Genomic DNA, 23,735 nt, shown 5'->3' on the forward strand with positions numbered 1-23,735 from the left:
ACTTCATGGGAAATAGATGGGGAAACAATGGAACATATTTAAGTTCATGGGAAAAACAAAGGTTGTCATGTTATTCTGTTTCCAGGTTAATTGAGATTTGATGAACATGTAACAATGTGTAAGTTTAAGGTGTACAGTGTAAAAACTAAGGTTAGATGCCACAAAGTAGATGGCAAGGCATTAACCGTATGTGTGCTGTCGGGCCTGGGGCCTCTTCCATCTTCATCAAGGAAAGTGCTCACCCTCTCATCAAACACTGTCATGGTTTTCTTTTTCATTACTTGGCCGTTCTTTACACCACATTCACACCTAATATTTGTGGAATCCAGGGTAAGAATGAGCTGAAGCCCAGTATTATATTTAAAAGTTACTTATCTAAAAAATAAATAAATAAGTTACTTACCTAATAAATTTAAATAAAATGTTTCATCTTTCTACTTTGACAGTATGCCTTGATCGCAGTCTGGAAGGCCAGGCTCAATTTTAGCCTTCTTGGCTCTGCATCAGGATAAGGTAGTGTGTGGGTAGTTGGCTCTTCGTTTGCAGCCACCCCCTCCTCTTCCTATGCTTGGCCTTGCTGCATGCCCTGAGAACCTCTGGGTCTGCTTGTGGGCACCCCAGGCGGAATGTCCCAGGTACACAGATCATGGTCTAGAGAGTACATACAGATTTCAGGCGGGTCTGCTCACAAGAGGTTCTTTGCCCTGCCAGAAGGGGCGCAGTTCAAGAGGACCAGAGTTGGGCCATCTAAAGTATGGGATGATGCACAGATGGTTCTTTCCAAGTCTCCTTGTTCTGTTCCTCACCCACCCTTTACTGAAGTCACTTTTTCAACAGAGACTGGGTGTTGAAAAGAGAATATTGATAGTAACTTTAGAGAAAACTTCAATGAAAAATAAGTTTTGTTATCAATCATCTATTTATCTACCATCTATCTATTTTGGGCTTCCCAGGTGGCTCGTTAGTCAAGAATCCGCCTGCCAATGCAGGAGATGAAGGGGACGCAGACTCCATCTGAGTCAGGAAGATTCCCTGGTAGAAATGGCAACCCAGTCCTGTATTCTTGCCTGTAAAATCCTATGGACAGAAGAGCCTGGCGGGCTACATACAGGCTATGGGGTCGCAAGAGTCAGATATAGAGACTAAACAACAATTCAGTAGTGTTAAGTAATTCACCTTGTGAAACAGATCTCCAAAACTTTTTTCATCTTGAAAATCTGAAACTCTGTACCTATTAAATAACAAGTCTCCTTTCCTCTCCCCAGCCCCTGGTATCAACCATTCTATTTTCTATGAGTTTGACTACTTTAGATACTTCATGTAAGTGGAAAAATACAGTATTTATCCTTTTGTGCATTGCTTTTTCACTTAGCTTAATGTCTTCCAGTTTCATCCATGGTATAGTCTGTAACAGGATTTCCTTCATTGTGAAGACTGAATAATATTCCATCGTATGCATGGCATTCATGTTCATCGTTGGTTCATCTTTTGAGAGAGATCTGGGTTGCATCCACCTTTTAGCTATTGTGAATAGCACTACTATGAATCAGTTCAGTTCAGTTCAGTTCAGTCACTCAGTCGTGTCCGACTCTTTACGACCTCATGAATCGCAGCACGCCAGGCCTCCCTGTCCATCACCAACTCCCGGAGTTCACTCATACTCACGTCCATCGAGTCAGTGATGCCTCCAGCCATCTCATCCTCTGTCGTCCCCTTCTCCTCCTGCCCCCAATCCCTCCCAGCATCAGAGTCTTTTCCAATGAGTCAACTCTTTGCATGAGGTGGCCAAAGTACTGGAGTTTCAGCTTTAGCATCATTCCTTCCTAAGAAATCCCAGGGCTGATCTCCTTCAGAATGGACTGGTTGGATCTCCTTGCAGTCCAAGGGACTCTCAAGAGTCTTCTCCAACACCACAGTTCAAAAGCATCAATTCTTTGGCGCTCAGCCTTCTTCACAGTCCAACTCTCACATCCATACATGACCACTGGAAAAATCATAGTCTTGACTAGACGGACCTTTGTTGGCAAAGTCATGTCTCTGTTTTTGAATATGCTATCTAGGTTGGTCATAACTTGCCTTCCAAGGAGTAAGCGTCTTTTAATTTCATGGCTGCAGTCACCATCTGCAGTGATTTTGGAGCCCAATATGAATATGGATGTGCAAATTTCTGTGAGACATTGCTTTTAATTCTTTTGGATATATATCCAGAAATGAGATTACCAGATCATGTGTCAGCTGCATTTTTAATTTTTTGAAGAAACTCCATACTGATGCACCATTTTATAATCTCACCAACAGTCCATGAGGGAGTTCTCCACATCCTTGCCCACCCTTCATATTTTCTGTTTGTGATAGTACCACCCTAATAGGTATGAGATTGTATTTCTCCAATAACTAGTGATGTTGGATATCTTTTCATGTCCCTGTTGGCCATCTGTATATCATATTTGGAGAAATGTCTGTTGAAGTTCTTTGCTGATTTTTAAATTTGGTTCTTTAATTTTTTATATCAATGAAGAATATCCACAATGATAGAAAAAGGCTATTCAAGTACTCTTCCCTTTTCCAACCATCTACCTGAAGTTGAATTTTCTTTACCTGTTTCAGTCAAAATAACATATTACCATAGAATAAGTTAAAAAGTAGATATGAGAATCGAGCTGCCTTCTATTAAGTCAGATAATGAAGAGACTTGCAAACATGTAAAACAATGCTACTTTTCACTTATATTTTTGGACAATATTATTTTTCACCAAAAAATAAAATGTTTATGTTAATATTTAATGGCTTCATTATTGTTAGTTTTAGGTCAGTAAATATTTTTAAGGATTCTCAGTTTGTTTAAAATTAATTTCATTTTTGGCTGTGCTGGGCCTCCATTGCTGTGTGGAGGCTTTTCTCTAGTTGCAACAAGCGGGGGATATTCTGTAGTTGCAGTGCCAGGTTTCTCATTGCACTGGCTTCTCTTGTGGAGAACAGGCTCTAGGGCTCAATAGTTGCAGCTCGTTTGCTCCAGAGCACAGGTGCACACACAGGCTTAGTTGCTCCAGGGCATGTGGTATCTTCCCGGATCAAGGATGGAACCCATGTCTCCTGTTTTGGTAGGTGGATTCTTTACCACTGGGTTACCAGGGAAGCCCTAAGGGTTCTCACTTTTAATCTCTAAAACAGAAAATAATGATAGATATAATCAGTATTTTTAAAAAGTTCTTGTTTATCCTCAATAATTTTTAAGAGTAAAAGGATTTGAGAAATGAAAAAATTTGATATATACTGTGCTAGAAATGTTGAAGAACTGAAAGCAGTTAGTTCAAGTGGCCCAAGACTGGTTCAGAAAAAGAAACTTTCTGAGATAAAATAGAAAACAATATGTATCACTAAGAATTTTAATAAATTCTTTCTAGATGGTGATGGAAAGTGGGGATTGGCTGGTTGGTGGTGACCTTCAGGTGCTGGAAAGAATACAGTGGAATGATGGGTTGGACCAATACCGCCTGACACCTCTGGAACTCAAACAGAAGTGTAAAGAAATGGATGCTGGTATGTAGGCTGACTCTCCTGCATTTGTTAATACTCCTAATCATCCTCTGCTTATAGAATTAAGGATATCAGGAAACAGCATGTTTACAGGTTTGAAAAGTTGAAAACCTTTATCTATTGATATGTCTCAGTTCAGTTCAGTCGCTCAGTTGTGTCTGACTCTTTGCGACCCCATGAATCGCAGCATACAGACCTCCCTGTCCATCACCAGCTCCCGGAGTTTACCCAAACTCATGTCCATCGAGTCGGTGATGCCATCCAACCATCTCATCCACTGTCATCCCCTTCTCCTCCTGCCCCCAATCCCTCCCAGCATCAGGGTCTTTTCCAATGAGTCAATTCTTCACATGAGGTGGCCAAAATATTGGAGTTTCAGCTTCAGCATCAGTCCTTCCAATGAACACCCAGGACTGATCTCCTTTAGGATGGACTGGTTGGATCTCCTTGCAGTCCAAGGGATTCTCAAGAGTCTTGTCCAACACCACAGTTCAAAAGCATCAATTCTTCAGCACTCATCTTTCTTTTTTTTTTTTATTTAATTTTATTTTTAAACTTTACAATATTGTATTAGTTTTGCCAAACATCGAAATGAATCCGCCACAGGTATACACGTGCTCCCCATCCTGAACCCCCCTCCCTCCTCCCTCCCCACACCATCCCTCTGGGTCGTCCCAGTGCACCAGCCCCAAGCATCCAGTATCGTGCATCGAACCTGGACTGGCAACTCGTTTCATACATGATATTATACATGTTTCAATGCCATTCTCCCAAATCTTCCCACCCTCTCCCTCTCCCACAGAGTCCATAAGACTGATCTATACATCGGTGTCTCTTTTGCTGTCTTGTACACAGGGTTATTGTTTCCATCTTTCTAAATTCCATATATATGTGTTAGTATACTGTATTGGTGTTTTTCTTTCTGGCTTACTTCACTCTGTATAATAGGTTCCAGTTTCATCCATCTCATTAGAACTGATTCAAATGTATTCATTTTAATGGCTGAGTAATACTCCATTGTGTATATGTACCACAGCTTTCTTATCCATTCATCTGCTGATGGGCATCTAGGTTGCTTCCATGTCCTGGCTATTATAAACAGTGCTGCAATGAACATTGGGGTACACGTGTCTCTTTCCCTTCTGGTTTCCTCAGTGTGTATGCCCAGCAGTGGGATTGCTGGATCATAAGGCAGTTCTATTTCCAGTTTTTTAAGGAATCTCCACACTGTTCTCCATAGTGGCTGTACTAGTTTGCATTCCCACCAACAGTGCAAGAGAGTTCCCTTCTCTCCACACCCTCTCCAGCATTTATTGCTTGTAGACTTTTGGATTGCAGCCATTCTGACTGGTGTGAAATGGTACCTCATAGTGGTTTTGATTTGCATTTCTCTGATAATGAGTGATGTTGAGCATCTTTTCATGTGTTTGTTAGCCATCTGTATGTCTTCTTTGGAGAAATGTCTATTTAGTTCTTTGGCCCACTTTTTGATTGGGTCATTTATTTTTCTGGAGTTGAGCTGTAGGAGTTGCTTGTATATTTTTGAGATTAGTTGTTTGTCAGTTGCTTCATTTGCTATTATTTTCTCCCATTCTGAAGGCTGCCTTTTCACCTTGTTAATAGTTTCCTTTGTTGTGCAGAAGCTTTTAAGTTTAATTAGGTCCCATTTGTTTATTTTTGCTTTTATTTCCAATATTCTGGAAGGTGGGTCATAGAGGATCCTGCTGTGATGTATGTCGGAGAGTGTTTTGCCTATGTTCTCCTCTAGGAGTTTTATAGTTTCTGGTCTTACACTGAGATCTTTAATCCATTTTGAGTTTATTTTTGTGTATGGTGTTAGAAACTGTTCTAGTTTCATTCTTTTACAAGTGGTTGACCAGATTTCCCAGCACCACTTGTTAAAGAGGTTGTCTTTTCTCCATTGTATATTCTTGCCTCCTTTGTCAAAGATAAGGTGTCCATATGTGCATGGATTTATCTCTGGGCTTTCTGTTTTGTTCCATTGATCAATATTTCTGTCTTTGTGCCAGTACCATACTGTCTTGATAACTGTGGCTTTGTAGTAGAGCCTGAAGTCAGGTAGGTTGATTCCTCCAGTTCCATTCTTCTTTCTCAAGATAGCTTTGGCTATTCGAGGTGTTTTGTATTTCCATACAAATTGTGAAATTATTTGTTCTAGCTCTGTGAAGAATACTGCTGGTAGCTTGATAGGGATTGCATTGAATCTATAAATTGCTTTGGGTGGTATACTCATTTTCACTATGGATTGATTCACATGGATTGATTCTTCCAATCCATGAACATGGTATATTTCTCCATCTATTAGTGTCCTCTTTGATTTCTTTCACCAGTGTTTTATAGTTTTCTATATATAGGTCTTTAGTTTCTTTAGGTAGATATATCCCTAAGTATTTTATTCTTTCCGTTGCAATGGTGAATGGAATTGTTTCCTTAATTTCTCTTTCTGTTTTCTCATTATTAGTGTATAGGAATGCAAGGGATTTCTGTGTGTTGATTTTATATCCTGCAACTTTACTATAATCATTGATTAGTTCTAGTAATTTTCTGGTGGAGTCTTTAGGGTTTTCTATGTAAAGGATCATGTCATCTGCAAACAGTGAGAGTTTTACTTCTTCTTTTCCAATTTGGATTCCTTTTATTTCTTTTTCTGCTCTGATTGCTGTGGCCAAAACTTCCAAAACTATGTTGAATAGTAATGGTGAAAGTGGGCACCCTTGTCTTGTTCCTGACTTTAGAGGAAATGCTTTCAATTTTTCACCATTGAGGATAATGTTTGCTGTGGGTTTGTCATATATAGCTTTTATTATGTTGAGGTATGTTCCTTCTATTCCTGCTTTCTGGAGAGTTTTTATCATAAATGGATGTTGAATTTTGTCAAAGGCTTTCTCTGCATCTATTGAGATAATCATATGGTTTTTGTTTTTCAATTTGTTAATGTGGTGTATTATATTGATTGATTTGCGGATATTGAAGAATCCTTGCATCCCTGGGATAAAGCCCACTTGGTCATGGTGTATGATCTTTTTAATGTGTTGTTGGATTCTGATTGCTAGAATTTTGTTAAGGATTTTTGCATCTATGTTCATCAGTGATATTGGCCTGTAGTTTTCTTTTTTTGTGGGATCTTTGTCAGGTTTTGGTATTAGGGTGATGGTGGCCTCATAGAATGAGTTTGGAAGTTTACCTTCCTCTGCAATTTTCTGGAAGAGTTTGAGCAGGATAGGTGTTAGCTCTTCTCTAAATTTTTGGTAGAATTCAGCTGTGAAGCCGTCTGGACCTGGGCTTTTGTTTGCTGGAAGATTTTTGATTACAGTTTCAATTTCCGTGCTTGTGATGTGTCTGTTAAGATTTTCTATTTCTTCCTGGTCCAGTTTTGGAAAGTTGTACTTTTCTAAGAATTTGTCCATTTCTTCCACGTTGTCCATTTTATTGGCATATAATTGTTGATAGTAGTCTCTTATGATCCTTTGTATTTCTGTGTTGTCTGTTGTGATCTCTCCATTTTCATTTCTAATTTTATTGATTTGATTTTTCTCCCTTTGTTTCTTGATGAGTCTGGCTAATGGTTTGTCAATTTTATTTATCCTTTCAAAGAACCAGCTTTTGGCTTTGTTGATTTTTGCTATGGTCTCTTTTGTTTCTTTTACATTTATTCCTGCTCTAATTTTTAAGATTTCTTTCCTTCTACTAACCTGGGGTTCTTCATTTCTTCCTTTTCTAGTTGCTTTAGGTGTAGAGTTAGGTTATTTATTTGACTTTTTTCTTGTTTCTTGAGGTATGCCTGTATTGCTATGAACTTTCCCCTTAGGACTGCTTTTACAGTGTCCCACAGGTTTTGGGTTGTTGTGTTTTCATTTTCATTCGTTTCTATTCATATTTTTATTTCTTTTTTGATTTCTTCTGTGATTTGTTGGTTATTCAGCAGCGTGTTGTTCAGCCTCCATATGTTGGAATTTTTAATAGTTTTTCTCCTGTAATTGAGATCTAATCTTACTGCATTGTGGTCAGAAAAGATGCTTGGAATGATTTCTATTTTTTTGAATTTACCAAGGCTAGATTTATGGCCCAGGATGTGATCTTCCTGGAGAAGGTTCCATGTGCGCTTGAGAAAAAGGTGAAATTCACTGTTTTGGGGTGAAATGTCCTATAGATATCAATTAGGTCTAACTGGTCTATTGTATTGTTTAAAGTTTGTGTTTCCTGGTTAATTGTCTGTTTAGTTGATCTATCCATAGGTGTGAGTGGGGTATTAAAGTCTCCCACTATTATTGTGTTATTGTTAATTTCTCCTTTCATACTTGTTAGCATTTGTCTTACATACTGCGGTGCTCCCGTGTTGGGTGCATATATATTTATAATTGTTATATCTTCTTCTTGGATTGATCCTTTGATCATTATGTAGTGACCTTCTTTGTCTCTTTTCACAGCCTTTGTTTTAAAGTCTATTTTATCTGATATAAGTATTGCTACTCCTGCTTTCTTTTGGTCCCTATTTGCATGGAAAATCTTTTTCCAGCCCTTCACTTTCAGTCTGTATGTGTCCCCTGTTTTGAGGTGGGTCTCTTGTAGACAACATATGTAGGGGTCTTGTTTTTGTATCCATTCAGCCATTCTTTGTCTTTTGGTTGGGGCATTCAACCCATTTACGTTTAAGGTAATTACTGATAAGTATGATCCCGTTGCCATTTACTTTATTGTTTTGGGTTTGAATTTATACACCGTTTTTGTGTTTCCTGTCTAGAGAATATCCTTTAGTATTTGTTGGAGAGCTGGTTTGGTGGTGCAGAATTCTCTCAGCTTTTGCTTGTCTGAAACGCTTTTGATTTATCCTTCATATTTGAATGAGATCCTTGCTGGGTACAATAATCTGGGCTGTAGGTTATTTTCTTTCATCATTTTAAGTATGTCTTGCCATTCCCTCCTGGCTTGAAGAGTTTCTATTGAAAGATCAGCTGTTATCCTTATGGGAATTCCCTTGTGTGTTGTTTGTTGTTTTTCCCTTGCTGCTTTTAATATTTGTTCTTTGTGTTTGATCTTTGTTAATTTGATTAATATGTGTCTTGGGGTGTTTCGCCTTGGGTTTATCCTGTTTGGGACTCTCTGGGTTTCTTGGACTTGGGTGATTATTTCCTTCCCCATTTTAGGGAAGTTTTCAACTATTATCTCCTCAAGTATTTTCTCATGGTCTTTCTTTTTGTCTTCTTCTTCTGGGACCCCTATGATTTGAATGTTGTAGCGTTTAATATTGTCCTGGAGGTCTCTGAGATTGTCCTCATTTCTTTTGTTTTTCTTTTATCCTCTCTGATTCATTTATTTCTACCATTCTATCTTCTAATTCACTAATCCTACCTTCTGCCTCTGTTATTCTACTATTTGTTGCCTCCAGAGTGTTTTTAATTTCATTTATTGCATTATTCATTATATATTGACTCTTTTTTATTTCTTCTAGGTCCTTGTTAAACCTTTCTTGCATCTTCTCAATCCTTGTCTTCAGGCTATTTATCTGTGATTCCATTTTGATTTCAAGATTTTGGATCAATTTCACTATCATTATTCGGAATTCTTTATCAGGTAGATTCCCTATCTCTTCCTCTTTTGTTTGGTTTGGTGGGCATTTATCCTGTTCCTTTATCTGCTGGGTATTCCTCTGTCTCTTCATCTTGTTTAAATTGCTGAGTTTGGGGTGTCCTTTCTGTATTCTGGCAGTTTGTGGAGTTCTCTTTATTGTGGCGTTTCCTCGCTGTGTATGGGTTTGTACAGGTGGCTTGTCAAGGTTTCATGGTTAGGGAAGCTTGTGTCGGTGTTCTGGTGAGTGGAGCTGTATTTCTTCTCTCTGGAGTGCAATGAAGCGTCCAGTAATGAGTTATGAGATGTCTATGGTTTTTGGGTAACTTTGGGCAGCCTGTATCTTGAAGCTCAGGGCTGTGTTCCTTTGTTGCTGGAGAATTTGCTTTGTATGTCTTGCCCTGGAACTTGTTGGCCCTTGTGTGGTGCTTGGTTTCAGTGTAGGTATGGAGGCGTTTGATGAGCTCCTGTCAATTAATGTTCCTTGGAGTCAGGGTTTGGACTTAAGCCTCCTGCTTCCAGTTATTGGTCTTATTTTTACAGTAGTTTCAAAACTTCTCCTTTTATACAGCACCATTGATAAAACATCTACGTTAACGATGAAAAGTTTCTCTACCGTGAGGGTCACCCAGAGAGGTTCACAGTGTTACATGGAGAAGAGAAGAGGGAGGAGGGAGTTAGAGGTGACCCGAATGAGATGAGGTGGAATCAATAGAGGAGAGAGTGGGCTAGCCAGTAATCACTTCCTTATGTGCACTCCACAACTGGACCGCTCAGAGATGTTCACAGAGTTATACAGAGAAGAGAAGAAGGAGGAAGGAGGCAGAGGTGGCCAGGAGGATAAAAGGGGGGAATGAAAAGGAGGGAGACAGATCCAGCCAGTAATCAGTTCCCTAAGTATTCTCCACCGTCTGGAACACACAGAAATTCACAGAGTTGGGTAGAGTAGAGAGGGGTTAGGGAGGAGACACAGGCGACCTGGTGGAGAAAAAGGAGAGTCCAAAGGGAGACAGCAGTCAAGCCAGTAATCTCGCTCCCTAGTGAAAGATGGGTACTGAAGATTGGGTTCTTAAAGGTACAAAATTGGTAACAAATACATAAAAGCAAAAATTAAAAATCTAGAGTAGAGTTTGGAATTTCAAAAATACGATGTTAAAGAAAAGAAGAAGGAAAAGAAAGAGAGAAAAAACGAACAAACAAAAACAAACAAGGTCGCAAAAATTATAAAGAAAATATAGGTACAAAATTTATAACTAATACCAAAAAGCAAAGGTTAAAAATCTAGAGTAGAGTTTGGAATTTCAAAAATATAATGTTAAAAAAAAGAAAGAGAGGAAAAAAAAAAAAGTCGCAAAAATTATAAAGAAAATACAGGTACAAAATTGGTATCAAATACCAAAAAGCATAAATTAAAGATCTAGAGTAGAGTTTGGAATTTCAGATATACAATGTTATATAAAAGAAGAAGAGAAAGAAACAGAGAAAGAAAAAAAAAAGTCACAGAAATTATTAAAAAAACTATAGGTACAAAATTGATAACAAATACCAAAAAGCTAAAATTAAAAATCTAGAGTAGAGTTTGGAATTTCAAAAATACAATGTTAAAGAAAAGAAGAAAAACGAAAAAAAAACAAGGTCAAAAAATTATTAAAAAAATATATATATGAAGTTTGCTGTAAAAAAAAAATAGGGTCTTTTTTTTTTTTTTTTTTGCAAAGTAATGGGTTATAAAAGTGAAAATTAAAGGAATAATAAAGGACTTAAAATTTTTTTTTTAAATTAAAAAAAAAAGAAAGAATGATTGTAAACATAGTAAAAATATATCTAGGACTTTCTCTGGTTTTGTTGTGAGTATTGTGGGTTCAGTTCATTTTTGGCTCATTCCTTGGTCTGATTTATATTTCTCAAGATCTATAGGCCCCTTCCTATGTAGTCAGTAGGAACCACAGGGTTTTAATTTATTGCCTGTAGCTTCCAAGGTGGTTCCCTCTGTTATAGCTTCTTCTGTTTGCTGGTCTCTTCAGTGTCTGGTTTCCGCCCTGACACAAATGGGACGGTGGCGGACACTTTTTTTTTTTTAGGCTCACTTGTTCAGTGGCACTGTGGGGAGGGAGGGAGGGATGCTGCAAACAAATAACACTGGCGTGTGCTCGCAGTGCCTCAGCCACACTGGGTCTGCCCCCGCTCACGGCACGTGTAGCCTCCCTGCCCACACTGCTCAGGCTCTAGGTTGCTCCGCTGGGAACCATCCGTGGCCAGCCCTGGGCTGCCTGCACCTCCCAGGTCCAAGCTGCTCAGGTTCAGGCACTCGGGTAGTCCTCAGAGGCGCAGACTCGGTTAGGCCTGCGTTTTGTGCCCTTCCCAGGTCTGAGCAGCTCAGGTGATGAGGTCTTTGGTGAGTGCGATTGCTGCGACTTATCGCCTCCCCGCCGCTTGGTTATCTAGGTGTACAACCAGCGCACCTTCTCAGGCAGATGTTGACCATCCAGACCCCCATGAAGTTTTAGTTAGCAAAGAAGCCTGCTTACGGTTTTGTAGATAATGTCTCTCTGGGGCTGTGATTGCCCCCTTCCGGTTCTGGCTGCCTGTCACCGGAGGGGGAAGGTCTGCAGCCGGCCATCTCTGTTCAGTCCTTTGTTCTGTGCGCAGGCCTGGCGGTGTCTTAGGTTAGGGCTGGCTTTTCGCGTGGTAGATATCCCACAGTCTGGTTTGCTAGCCCAAATTATTTCGCTCAGATAGCGCTCAGGGTATTCAGGCCAGGTCCTTACTCTAAGCGATGCAGCCCATGCTGCGCCTCCCTGCCCAGCCCCTGCTTGCTAATGGCATGTGCAGGCGTCTGCGCTGCTTCTCCACTGGGGGAGTTACCGTAGGGCTCGCAATCTGCGGGTTTTAATTGTTTATTTATTTTTCCTCCCTGTTATGTTGCCCTCTGTGCTTCCATAGCTTGGCACAGATTCGGCAGTGAGAAGGTTTCCTGGTGTTTGGAAACTTCTCTCTTTTTAAGACTCCCTTCCCAGGACGGAACTCCATCCCTCCCCCTTTTGTCTCTTTTTTTGTCTTTTATATTTTTTCCTACCTCCTTTCGAAGACTTGGGTTGCTTTTCTGGGTGCCTGATGTCCTCTGCCGGCATTCAGAAGTTGTTTTGTGGAATTTACTCAGCATTTAAATGTTCTTTTGATGAATTTGTGGGGGAGAAAATGTTCTCCCGGTCCTACTCCTCTGCCATCTTGGCTCCTCCAGCACTCATCTTTCTTGATAGCTCAACTCTCACATCCATACATGACCACTGGAAGAACCATAGCCTTGACTAGATGGACCTTTGTTGACAAAGTGCTGTCTCTGCTTTTGAATATGCTGTCTAGGTTGGACATAACTTTCCTTCCAAGGAGTAAGCGTCTTTTAATTTCATGGCTGCAGTCACCATCTGCAGTGATTTTGGAGCCCCCAAAAATAAAGTCTGACACTGTTTCCACTGTTTCCCCATCTATTTCCCATGAAGTGATGGGACCAGATGCCATGATCTCAGTTTTCTGAATGTTGAGCTTTAAGCCAACTTTTTCACTCTCCTCTTTCACTTTCATCAAGAGGCTTTTTAGTTCCTCTTCACTTTCTGCCATAAGGGTGGTGTCATCTGCATATCTGAAGTTATTGGTATTTCTCCCAGCAATCTTGATTCCAGCTTGTGCTTCTTCCAGCCCAGCGTTTCTCATGATGTACTCTGCATAGAAGTTAAATGAGCAGGGTGACAATATACAGCCTTGATGTACTCCTTTTCCTATTTGGACCAGTTTGTTGTTCCATGTCCAGTTCTAACTGTTGCTTCCTGACCTGCATATAGGTTTCTCAAGAGGCAGGTCAAGTGGTCTGGTATTCCCATCTCTTTCAGAATTTTCCATAGTTTATTGTGATCCACACAGGAAATCATAAAGCTTAAAGCTTCCAATCATAAAGATATGGAAAGCTTATAAAGTTGAACTACTGTAATATTATGCAGCTATTAAAAAAATAAACACTGACACATAAAGATACCCAAAGTATATTTGTTAAGTAAAAAAGCAAATTTCAGAACAGTATGTATAGAATAATCTCGGAAAACAAAGTAAAATGGGATAATTGCTTTTAAAACCCAAACCTATTTCTGTGTGTAGAAGTGGAAATGTCTGGCAACACGTGAACCAACCTGCCGATGACAGCAGCTACCTCTAGGGATAAAGTGGGGCCAAGGGGAAGGGAAGATTTTCACTTCACATATTTTGAAAAAGAGAGAAAAAGTAATGATAGGATGATGGATGATTTTTATATTCTATTTTGGGCTTTTCTGTATTTCCTAAGTTTTCTATAATGGATGTACATTAATCCATTTCATAACCAAAAGAAAAATTAAGCCTCCCAGGACTTCATCACTAAGTGAAGTAGCTTTGAAGATTTCCATAAAGTGAAGAAGTGTTTTTATATCTTTAAGTTGTTAGATTTCGCAGATTCCAGAAATTGTTCCTCATCAATATTCACACTCTAGGCAAATGAGGCTGGAGCAGGGCACAAGGGGACGGATCAATACCAGCCCCTGCCTGAGCTGTGGTTTGTAAGAAAGGTCTTGGCCACTGATGTGTTCATTTCTGAGTCAGGCTCTCCCTTTAGGGCTTCCTGCCTGTGTCCTATCCCTGTCTAAAAAGTTTGCTACTGGTACCTTTGGAGTAAGACCCCTAAAGATCCAGGTGGTTTTCCAGCTGGTTCTTAAAAGCAAGCAGTTATACTCAAATTCGTTTTTTTTAAATGGCTGAGTAATATTCCATTATATATAGGTACCACACCTTCTTTATCCATTCAACAGTCAGTGGACATCTAGGTTGCTTCCATGTCCTGGCTATTGTAAACAGTGCTGCTATGAAAACTGGGGTCCATGTGTCTTTTTCGATTGTGGTTTCTCTCAGGGTATATGCCAAGCAGTGGAGTTGCTGGGTCATATATGGTAGATTTATTCCTAGTTTTTTAAGGAATCTCCATACCATTTTCCATAATGGCTGTATCAGTTTACATTCCCATCAACAGTGTAGCAGGGTTCCCTTTTCCCCACATCCTCTCCAGGATTTTAGTCAGTTCTAGCGAGGTGGATGAACCTAGAGCCTGCTATACAGAGTGAAGTCAGAAAAACAAATATAGTATATTAATGCATATATATGGAATCTAGAAAATGGTATCAATGAACCTATTTGCAGGAAAGGAATGGATGGACATGTGGATGTAGAGAACGAACTTGTGGACACAGTAGAGGAAGGAGAAGGTGGGATGAATGGAGAAAGTAGCATCAACATATATATATATACGATCAGGTGTAAGATGGATAGCTGGTGAGAAGTTGCTGTGTAGAACAGGGAGCCCAGTCTGTCACTCTGTGATGGACCTGGAGGGATGGGTGGGCGGGGGCTGGGGCAGGGGGAGGTGAACGTGTGTATAATTATGATTAATTTTGTTGTTGTGTGGCAGAAACCAACACAACACTGTAAATTTTTTTGAAAATTTAAATTAAAATAGAAGAAAAAGCAAGTGGCTATAACAAGTATACTGAACAATAAACACAGCTGCGTCTTTTTCTGTTCTTGAAGGCATTGCATGTCTTTGATCCTGGTGTTCTGCTTTCACTTCCCAGATGCAGTGTTTGCATTCCAGCTGCGCAATCCTGTCCACAATGGCCATGCTCTGTTGATGCAGGACACCCGCCGCCGGCTCCTGGAGAGAGGCTACAAGCACCCGGTCCTGCTGCTCCACCCCCTGGGTGGCTGGACCAAAGATGATGACGTGCCCCTGGACTGGCGGATGAAACAGCACGCAGCTGTGCTCGAAGAAGAGGTTCTTGATCCCAAGTCAACCATTGTTGCCATCTTCCCATCTCCCATGTTATATGCTGGCCCCACAGAGGTGAGCAGTTCCCTGCTCTGGGCTCTGGGACTCACAAGTGCAGGGTCAAGTCTCACTTAGAAAAGCAAGAGTGCTTCTGGGATTCTTCTTTATGAGCAGATTCTGACATCTTTTGGTCTCTTTTTATCTGACCTGATCATGTTTCCATATAGTATTTGTGGGGCTTCCCTGGTGGCTCAGAGTCTGCCTGCAATGCAGGAGACCATGTTCCTGGGTCAGGAAGATCCCCTGGAGAAGGGAACGGTAATCCACTGCAGTATTCTTGCCTGGAGAATTCCATGGACAGAGGAGCCTGGCAGGCTACAGTCCATGAGGTTGCAGAGTCAGACACAACTGAGCCACCAACACTTTTCACTTTTCATTTGTAAAAATACTAGCAACACCAAATCAAACCTATCATATACTGCCTTTGAGACTCTGAAAGTTGGTATGTGAACGAGGTGGATAATACAGCTTACCTGGGTTATAGGGCAAGATGTATCTAGCCTGATATTTCAGAAGTTACCACTTACTCTTTTAAGTGATTCACCATGCTCAGTGAGCTACAGTAGAAGGGAGAGGGTATCTTTAAAAGCTTAATGTCTCCCTTTCATCATAACACATTGGGCCTGTCAAGTAGACTTTCTTCGTCGCACAGCACCACCCATGTAGTGGATATGAACAAATTTGCAGTGAGAATGATAAATTGAAAAGGTCGTAACGCTTTGGAATGCTCCAAGGTGAGTTTAATGAATTATCTTCAACCAGATCAAATTTCCAGGCCCCTAGCTCTCTTCCCTATCCTATTTCTATCTGAGCTTGAAAGAGGGCAACTTGTTTTGAAATCCCAATGCTGTGTTGAAATGGAATCAATGTGTGCATATGAATGTTAATTAGCTCATTACTGGCAGTTACATGGAATTCCATGGTAAGAGATGGAGTTTGTAATTTCCCTTAAACTGTGATTTATTTTGAATAGGGAGGAACTGAAAAGTAAAATTCACATAGTTCTATGGAACAGCAAGATCTGAGTGTTTGTCATCTGTTAGTCTGGAGAGATTACGAACTATAACCCCAGGTTCTAAGAGGGAAGGTTCTTATCTTTAAAGCTCCTATGTTAATTGCTCAGTCATGTCTGACCCTTTGTGACCCCACGGACTGTATGTAGCCTGTCAGGCTCCAGTTTCCGTGGAATTCTCTAGGCAAGAATACTGGAGTGGGTTGCCATTTCCTTTTCCAAAAACTCCTATATTCTTCCCAGTAGGACAATACAGATGAGCTAAGAGCAGCCTTGGACACCTCACTGACTTTCTTACAATTATTAGTTGACCCACATTGCTGAATTACTTTTGAAGCAGAATAAAGGGATGTCTCCACAAACTGGGGCCCAAAGGATTGGCCAGTGGTGATCAGCATGTCCTTGCTGTGGTATTTCCTAGGTCCAGTGGCACTGCAGAGCCCGGATGGTTGCAGGGGCCAATTTCTACATTGTGGGCCGGGACCCTGCAGGAATGCCCCATCCTGAGACCAAGAGAGACCTGTATGAACCCACTCACGGGGGCAAGGTCTTGACCATGGCCCCTGGCCTCACATCTGTGGAAATCATTCCATTCCGAGTGGCTGCCTACAACAAAGCCAAGAAAGCCATGGACTTCTATGATCCAGAAAGGTAGGTTTTCCGAGGAAAATTCTTTCATCAACATTTGTACGACTGGAATGATGAGAGAAAATTTTGGGAAAGCTCCTAGCTGGGGTGACAGTCCCTTGTAAGCTTAGACCTGGTCTTGCACATTCTTTGTCCCCCAAAGATGTAGCTCATCTTGTGGTAAATGGTCCTTAAGTATTTCCTTTCCAACACACATTCCTTGGGCATGCTTTGAGTGCCTGGCACGTTACATGAAAGGGTTGTATATACAGAAAAAGATTTCATGTGTTAATAGAGCACTCAACCGTGCTCAGAGCTCACCAAGTAGTCAGAGCTATAGGAGACATGCCCTATGAACTGAGGGTGCAGTGAGCGCTGACTGCAGAGCTGCTACGATTTCCGGGCCTTCTGCAAGTTCCTTTACTGAAAATTTACTGAACTGCTTAACTTAGATGCATTTTACAGAAAGAAAAAAATGTAGTTTCAGAACCCATAACATCCTCCTGGGGTCTTTGAAGTAGATGTTATTTACCTACGCTGAGTTCTTTGTTGCTACCCTATGACAGGCACGACGAGTTTGACTTCATCTCAGGAACTCGTATGAGGAAGCTGGCCCGGGAAGGCGAAAATCCTCCAGATGGCTTCATGGCCCCCAAAGCATGGAAAGTCCTGACAGATTATTATGCGTCCCTGGAGAAGAACAACTAAATGCCCTTCAGAGCCAGTTTCTTTTTGAATTGCTCTTTGATTTCTTTTTCTATTTTTGTGATTACTTTTCAGTTGCTTTTATTTACAGTTTATATATATGTATATACACCACACACATGTGTATGTATGTGTGTGTATATATATATAGTATATACAGTAAAACTGAAGACCAAACTTTAGCAGGTAAAAGAAATGTTATCATTTCAGAATGAAATTACTTTTCTACTGCATCTGAGCAGTAGCTCCTAGATTTCTTAAAGCTCTGACAATGTGTCTCCTTTACTTGCCAAAAAGCGTTTTTTTCCAGCTGAAGTCTTGCCAGCTTGCACTCTCCCATGTCATATACCAGTAGAAGAAATCAGACGGGCAGCTTTCTATATAGCCGTCAAAGAAAAAGAAAAAACACAAAATCTCACCCTAAATGAGGGGTTGCTCATGTCAAGATTCTCCTTTGTTTCTCTCATGCCCAAATCCAGCCTTAATGCTCAGTCTCTTCTGTACGATTGGAGAAACCCAATGAGTGAAAATGTGAAGTTAATCTCAGAGAGATATGCAATCTAGTTCTGCCACGAAAATTACATGGTCTAATAAGTCTTTTTTGTGTGAATAATAGAACTCCAGTTAAATGGTGACTTTTAATTAAATGGTGACTTTTAATTAAATAGCATACAGGACTTTGATGAAAAGATTTGCACTCAGGCCTCAATCTGGCCATGTGGAGACTTAATACTTTCTCCTCTTTGCTGTGGTCATTGTGTTCCACGGAGATGCTGCACCTATTAACTGCAGTGGCATCGGCTGGGACCAGACTCCATTCAGACCCATCAGACTATTGAGCTGCTGGAACCGGACAAAAACACAGGAAAAGTCCAACCTTTTCATCTTACAGGCGACCAGACTAAGATGATGCACAAGCACTGGCTTGATGAGAGCACTGTAACTGAAGTGCCAAACTGGCATTTTGGAAGTGCTGGTGGCACAGGAGCACCCAGCTCTCCCATCTCAGGCTGATATACCTTCTGCACTGTCCGACACAGGAGCTGGGTCTCGTTCCTGTCAACTGCTCAACAAAACTCCTTAACAGAGGGCACTTAACCAGTTTTCTTGGATGCTGAAAGGCCCAGAGGTTTTTAAGACCCAGCTGATTTTATTACACTTGAAAAAAAAATTTTTTTTTTCCAAAGACTCAGCATGCTGTTCAGACATCCAACCTCTGATGGCTTTACTCTCTGGGAGGCAGTCTGGCCCCTTATGTGTAATTCCGTGTTGCTTAGGGATATATGAAAAAATAGTACCTTTTGTAAATAGGTCTCTCTGGAAGAGACTCTGGAAAGAGAAAACTATGTTTTTCATATTCAGTTTTTTTTTTAAAGAAAATGCTAATCCAAGCTAATGAAACTTCTTTTGAGAAATAGATCACAATGGCCACAGCAAAGTATGACTGTCTTTAATAGTAATAGTGCCTATATTCATGTAATCAGAGGTCCTACTGCCTTAAAAACAGCATGTTTATTGAAAACACGAGACAAGACGCAGTGCCTTAATCAATATATTTTGTGAGTTTTTAATATATTTAAAACTGCTCTTCTGCTTCAGTAGTATTTAGTGCAAATGACTATTTCTATGTACAACTGATGCATATTCTTATTTTAATAAATTTCCAAGATAAAGGCTGAGTCTTTCCTGCCTGTCTTTTCAAGGATTGGGTGATATGTGTTGGTTGAAGCCCCTGTGAACCAGCGTAATTGGAGAGAAACAGCAGCTCTTCCCAGGGACGGGGGAGCCCGGTGGGCTGCCGTCTATGGGGTCACACGGAGTTGGACACGACTAAAGCGACTTAGCAGCAGCAGCAGCAGCTTTTAGACCATAATTAGGAGGCTGTTTACCTCTGTTTGTGTCATTTTTAAACTGTGCTCTCGACGTGCAGGCAATCTCAGCCAACACTGCAGTTCCTCAGGGACCTCACCCTGGGATTTCAATGCAGTGGGAGCTGGTGACCTTTAACTTTTCCTTAATTTGTTCCCTTTTCTTCAAAGTGCCTCCAACAAGCTTACGCAGTTCCAGCAGGGTCAGAAGTAGCTATGCTTTTCCACAGCACCCACTGCTCCACTCACCTCAGCAGTTGCTGCTGGTGTATTCAGCAGCCTTGACACAGTCCTGCAGATGTGGGGTTCTTTCCCTCCTAGAGTCCCTCCATCTGTTCCGTCTTGAAGGTTTCATGCAAATTTTTGTTCCTGAACTCACTCTAAACAAAACTGGTGTAACAGCCAACTGAAAGGTGCCTTTGTTACTACTTTATCTTTCTCTCCAGATCTTTACTTGCTGGCTCCTGGACAAAGCAGAGCAGGGAATGTGTAAGTAGATAAAGACAGAAGTGGTATTGAGGGAGTAGGCCAGACCATACAGGGCTGTGTGGAAGGCACATGTGAATCACTCATTTGTTCCGATCAGCATTTACATCAAGCCTACAAGACTCCTTTCCAACCCATCTTTCTTGCATGAAGAAACACATCTTAGTGATTTGAGAACAGTAAGTTCACTTCTGCTTTTTCCTCATCTTCCTCCTATTACCTTTTAGGTCTAGTATAGATCTTCAACATACATTCCTAATAGGTAGGTAATCAGGAAATCAGGTGAGCACAAGAACAATCAATTGTTTTTGTGCAGCTTTTGTCTTTTGAGATTTTGAATGATACAGGTTTCTATTATATATGCATATTCCCATTACCAATAATGCATAAATTATCAAGAATTAACTATAGATTACTGAAAGAGTAAACCACTAATTTTTCCTTCCCCATGGCATGCATTTAATTTTTTGGTCAATATTAACTATTATTGGGCCATTCATTATACATACTCACCAATGGTTAAAGCGATGTATATAAGCAATTCACTCCAAAGGTGCCTATTTTAATGTTTTTTGCTTATATTTTAATTTTATTGAATTTATTACTAAAATAAATCGGCCACGGTCTAGAGTTTGGACATTTTTATTTGATAAAAAAAAAACCCAGACAAAATAAATACTTTTTTTATGGAGCTAGGCAAGAGTGATAATGCAAAGAAGTCTTGACAAACTGAGAAACAAATCTTTTACAGGTGAGTCTTCTATTAAATGGTTTTTCAATGCCTTATCTTTTGTTACTGAGGTACTCACCCCTCCTTGCCAAGCTATTACCGTTTCCATAGATTTACTAATTTGGATTAACTGTAGGGAAGACCACTTTCAATTAGAAATCTAAATTACAGAATGTTTTTTAAAAAATAATACAATTTTATTACGCTCAAATACATAAGCCACAAATGGGCACAGCTTTTTAAATGTCATAACATGTATTTGTAATTGCTGCCATCAGTAATACAGACTTTATTTGGTAAAGTTCTTCCATATGGTTGGCTTGTTTCAGAAACTCAAACCTGCTCCGCACTTATTTTACTAAATAACTTTTGTGAAAGTTCTTATATGCCATAAAACATATTATACACTTTATGGGAGGTAAAGAAAAACCTTGATTTATTGCATAAACCTGCTTTCCATAAACAGTTGAAAAGTACAGTTCAGATCAGGTTCAAATAATAATGGCCTGTGTGTCTGTGCTCAGTCACTTCTCTCTGCAGCCCATGGATTGTGGACCTCCAGGCTCGTCTGTCCAAGGAATTTTCCAGGCAAGAATACTGGAGTGATTTGCCATTTCTCCTCCAGACCCAGGGATTGAACCTAGGTTTCCTGCATTGCAGGCAGATTTTTTACCATCTGAGCCATGAGGGTAGCCCCAATAATGGCCTGCTGCTGCTGCTGCTAAGTCGCTTCAGTCGTGTCCGACTCTGTGCGACCCCATGGACTGCAGCCCACCAGGCTTCTCTGTCCATGGGATTCTCCAGGCAAGAACATTGGAGTGGGTTGCCATTTCCTTCTCTCAAGTAAATAACTCCAATACCGATCTGGTCTTTTAAGCTAGTTAAAAGAACAGCCTCTAAGAATGTATTCACTGAGAAGAACCTACATTTATAGAGGATAATTCCATCAACTACTAAAGAGGTTGTACCTCACATCTTATCCTCAAATTATATTAAAAAAATTATATAAAGTACCAGATCTTTGGATATTCAAAGTAAACAACCAAGGAAGAGCTTACAGCTTCAAAAGAGTCAAAGAAACACGTTTAATAAGCAGAAACACCAAATACATGGAAGTGTCTATGACCTGTCTACCTAATGCCATGTTTTATAATTTAACAAGTCTATTTACAAGGCTGACACCTGTCAGTAGCTAACAAAGTAGCCAGTTTAAAGTTCCGATTATCAAGTCAGTATTGCTAAGTGCCCAAAATGTCTATCAACATGGGCACTGGTGCATCAGTGTGCTGTTCAGTGAAAACTGGAGTGGGAACTTACAGCACATCTATTTCAGCATCTCCATTATTGAACAGATAAGGAAATGGAGGCCCGGAAACGTGAGATGACTTCCCTAAGGACACGACAACCTACAGGCATATTCACTTTCTAGTTCCCAAAGCGTTTTCATATGATGCCTAAAACCACCACAGAAGGTATCCATTATGATTTCCATTTACAGATAAGGGAACAGATGCGCACAAATGTAAAGAGACTTTGCCCAAGGCTACACTGTGTGTATGCTCTCCACCACACTGTTAGTAAGAGCTCCACAACTGCGAATGGAAGCCATAAAGCTGCAAGTGGACTTTACATGACTTGTAATAAATATCTGCACAACTTCTTTTGCTAGAATGTAGAAAGATGCAAGACTTTCACTTCCATAGTAATAAGAAAAATCCAGACAAAAGAAAAATAATACTTTTCTATGAAACTAGCAAAGAACAGTGGACGCAGAGTCTTCTTCATGAACTGACTTCCAGGGAGAAATAAGCCCTTCCGAGGGAGCAGAGCGCCTTGGTCCTTTTTTATACCTTTTTTATACTCAGGGTAGACTCCTGAGTCTGGATATATTGTTTGGAAGAGCAGGCCTGGCTTAGATGGGAGTCTTTGCAGGCATGAGGAGAGTTCAGTTAACACTCAAGACAGTAGTGACTGAAATCAGGAAAAAAACATTTAAAAACAAACTGCTAGGCTAGGCAAGTACCCTTTCTGGATTGTATAGAGAAAATGGCGGAAGAGGGGTTGGAAGTCTCATACAGTCTCGTGGTGACTGGATGCCAGAACCCTGTCAGAACTGAATACAAAGAACCACAAACATCTGACCATCAGAGGAACGGACTTGTACTTCCTGGAAATAAAACAAAAATCCATGTTATACTTCGGTGTCCACTGTTCTTTTTTTACACCTACTATCTTGAAAAAAATAAATTACAAGTTAGAAAAACAATCATTGTGCTGAAGAGTCTGGCATGCCAAGTAGCATTCCATCCCTCATCAAGTGGTAAAACCTATGTGATTGCACCAAGCAGTTTCTGAAGGCCTGTCCACACAAACTGGAACGTGTGTTGCTCGTATGTCCAGCATGCCCACCTGAGTCGTAATACTGCCCTTTACTCAGCAGTACAGGTCTTGTGTGACCAGCGGGTCATTTACCTGTTGTGTCTAGCCACAGTACAGGTCTTGTGTGACCAGCGGGTCATTCACCTGCTGTGTCTAGCCACAGTACAGGTCTTGTGTGGCCAGCGGGTCATTCACCTGCTGTGTCTAGCCACAGTACAGGTCTTGTGTGGCCAGCGGGTCATTCACCTGCTGTGTCTAGCCACAGTACAGGTCTTGTGTGGCCAGCGGGTCATTCACCTGCTGTGTCTAGCCACAGTACAGGTCTTGTGTGGCCAGCGGGTCATTCACCTGCTGTGTCTAGCCACAGTACAGGTCTTGTGTGGCCAGCGGGTCATTCACCTGCTGTGTCTAGCCACAGTACAGGTCTTGTGTGGCCAGCGGGTCATTCACCTGCTGTGTCTAGCCACAGTACAGGTCTTGTGTGACCAGCGGGTCATTCACCTGCTGTGTCTAGCCACAGTACAGGTCTTGTGTGGCCAGCGGGTCATTCACCTGCTGTGTCTAGCCACAGTACAGGTCTTGTGTGGCCAGCGGGTCATTCACCTGCTGTGTCTAGCCACAGTACAGGTCTTGTGTGGCCAGCGGGTCATTCACCTGCTGTGTCTAGCCACAGTACAGGTCTTGTGTGGCCAGCGGGTCATTCACCTGCTGTGTCTAGCCACAGTACAGGTCTTGTGTGGCCAGCGGGTCATTCACCTGCTGTGTCTAGCCACAGTACAGGTCTTGTGTGGCCAGCGGGTCATTCACCTGCTGTGTCTAGCCACAGTACAGGTCTTGTGTGGCCAGCGGGTCATTCACCTGCTGTGTCTAGCCACAGTACAGGTCTTGTGTGGCCAGCGGGTC

The 23,735-nt window shown here is 41.0% G+C and overlaps 1 protein-coding gene and 1 pseudogene across 3 annotated transcripts in view; one reads left to right on the forward strand and one right to left on the reverse strand.

Moving 5' to 3' along the window:
• PAPSS2 (3'-phosphoadenosine 5'-phosphosulfate synthase 2) overlaps positions 1-19,042 on the forward strand; it is a 115,039-nt gene extending 95,997 nt beyond the window's left edge. For all 3 annotated transcript variants that reach the window (XM_070780435.1, XM_070780434.1, XM_070780436.1), the window contains 4 exons: positions 3,405-3,540; positions 14,772-15,040; positions 16,459-16,688; positions 17,231-19,042. In XM_070780435.1, the coding sequence (XP_070636536.1) occupies positions 3,405-3,540; positions 14,772-15,040; positions 16,459-16,688; positions 17,231-17,372 (777 nt within the window). In that variant the 3' untranslated portion in view covers positions 17,373-19,042. The remainder of the gene's footprint in view (positions 1-3,404; positions 3,541-14,771; positions 15,041-16,458; positions 16,689-17,230) is intronic.
• LOC139180063 (U6atac minor spliceosomal RNA) lies at positions 140-257 on the reverse strand (annotated as a pseudogene).
• Positions 19,043-23,735: the final 4,693 nt, after the last annotated feature.

The sequence above is a fragment of the Bos indicus genome, chromosome 26 (genome assembly GCF_029378745.1).
Source record: "Bos indicus isolate NIAB-ARS_2022 breed Sahiwal x Tharparkar chromosome 26, NIAB-ARS_B.indTharparkar_mat_pri_1.0, whole genome shotgun sequence".
NCBI lineage: Eukaryota > Metazoa > Chordata > Mammalia > Artiodactyla > Bovidae > Bos > Bos indicus.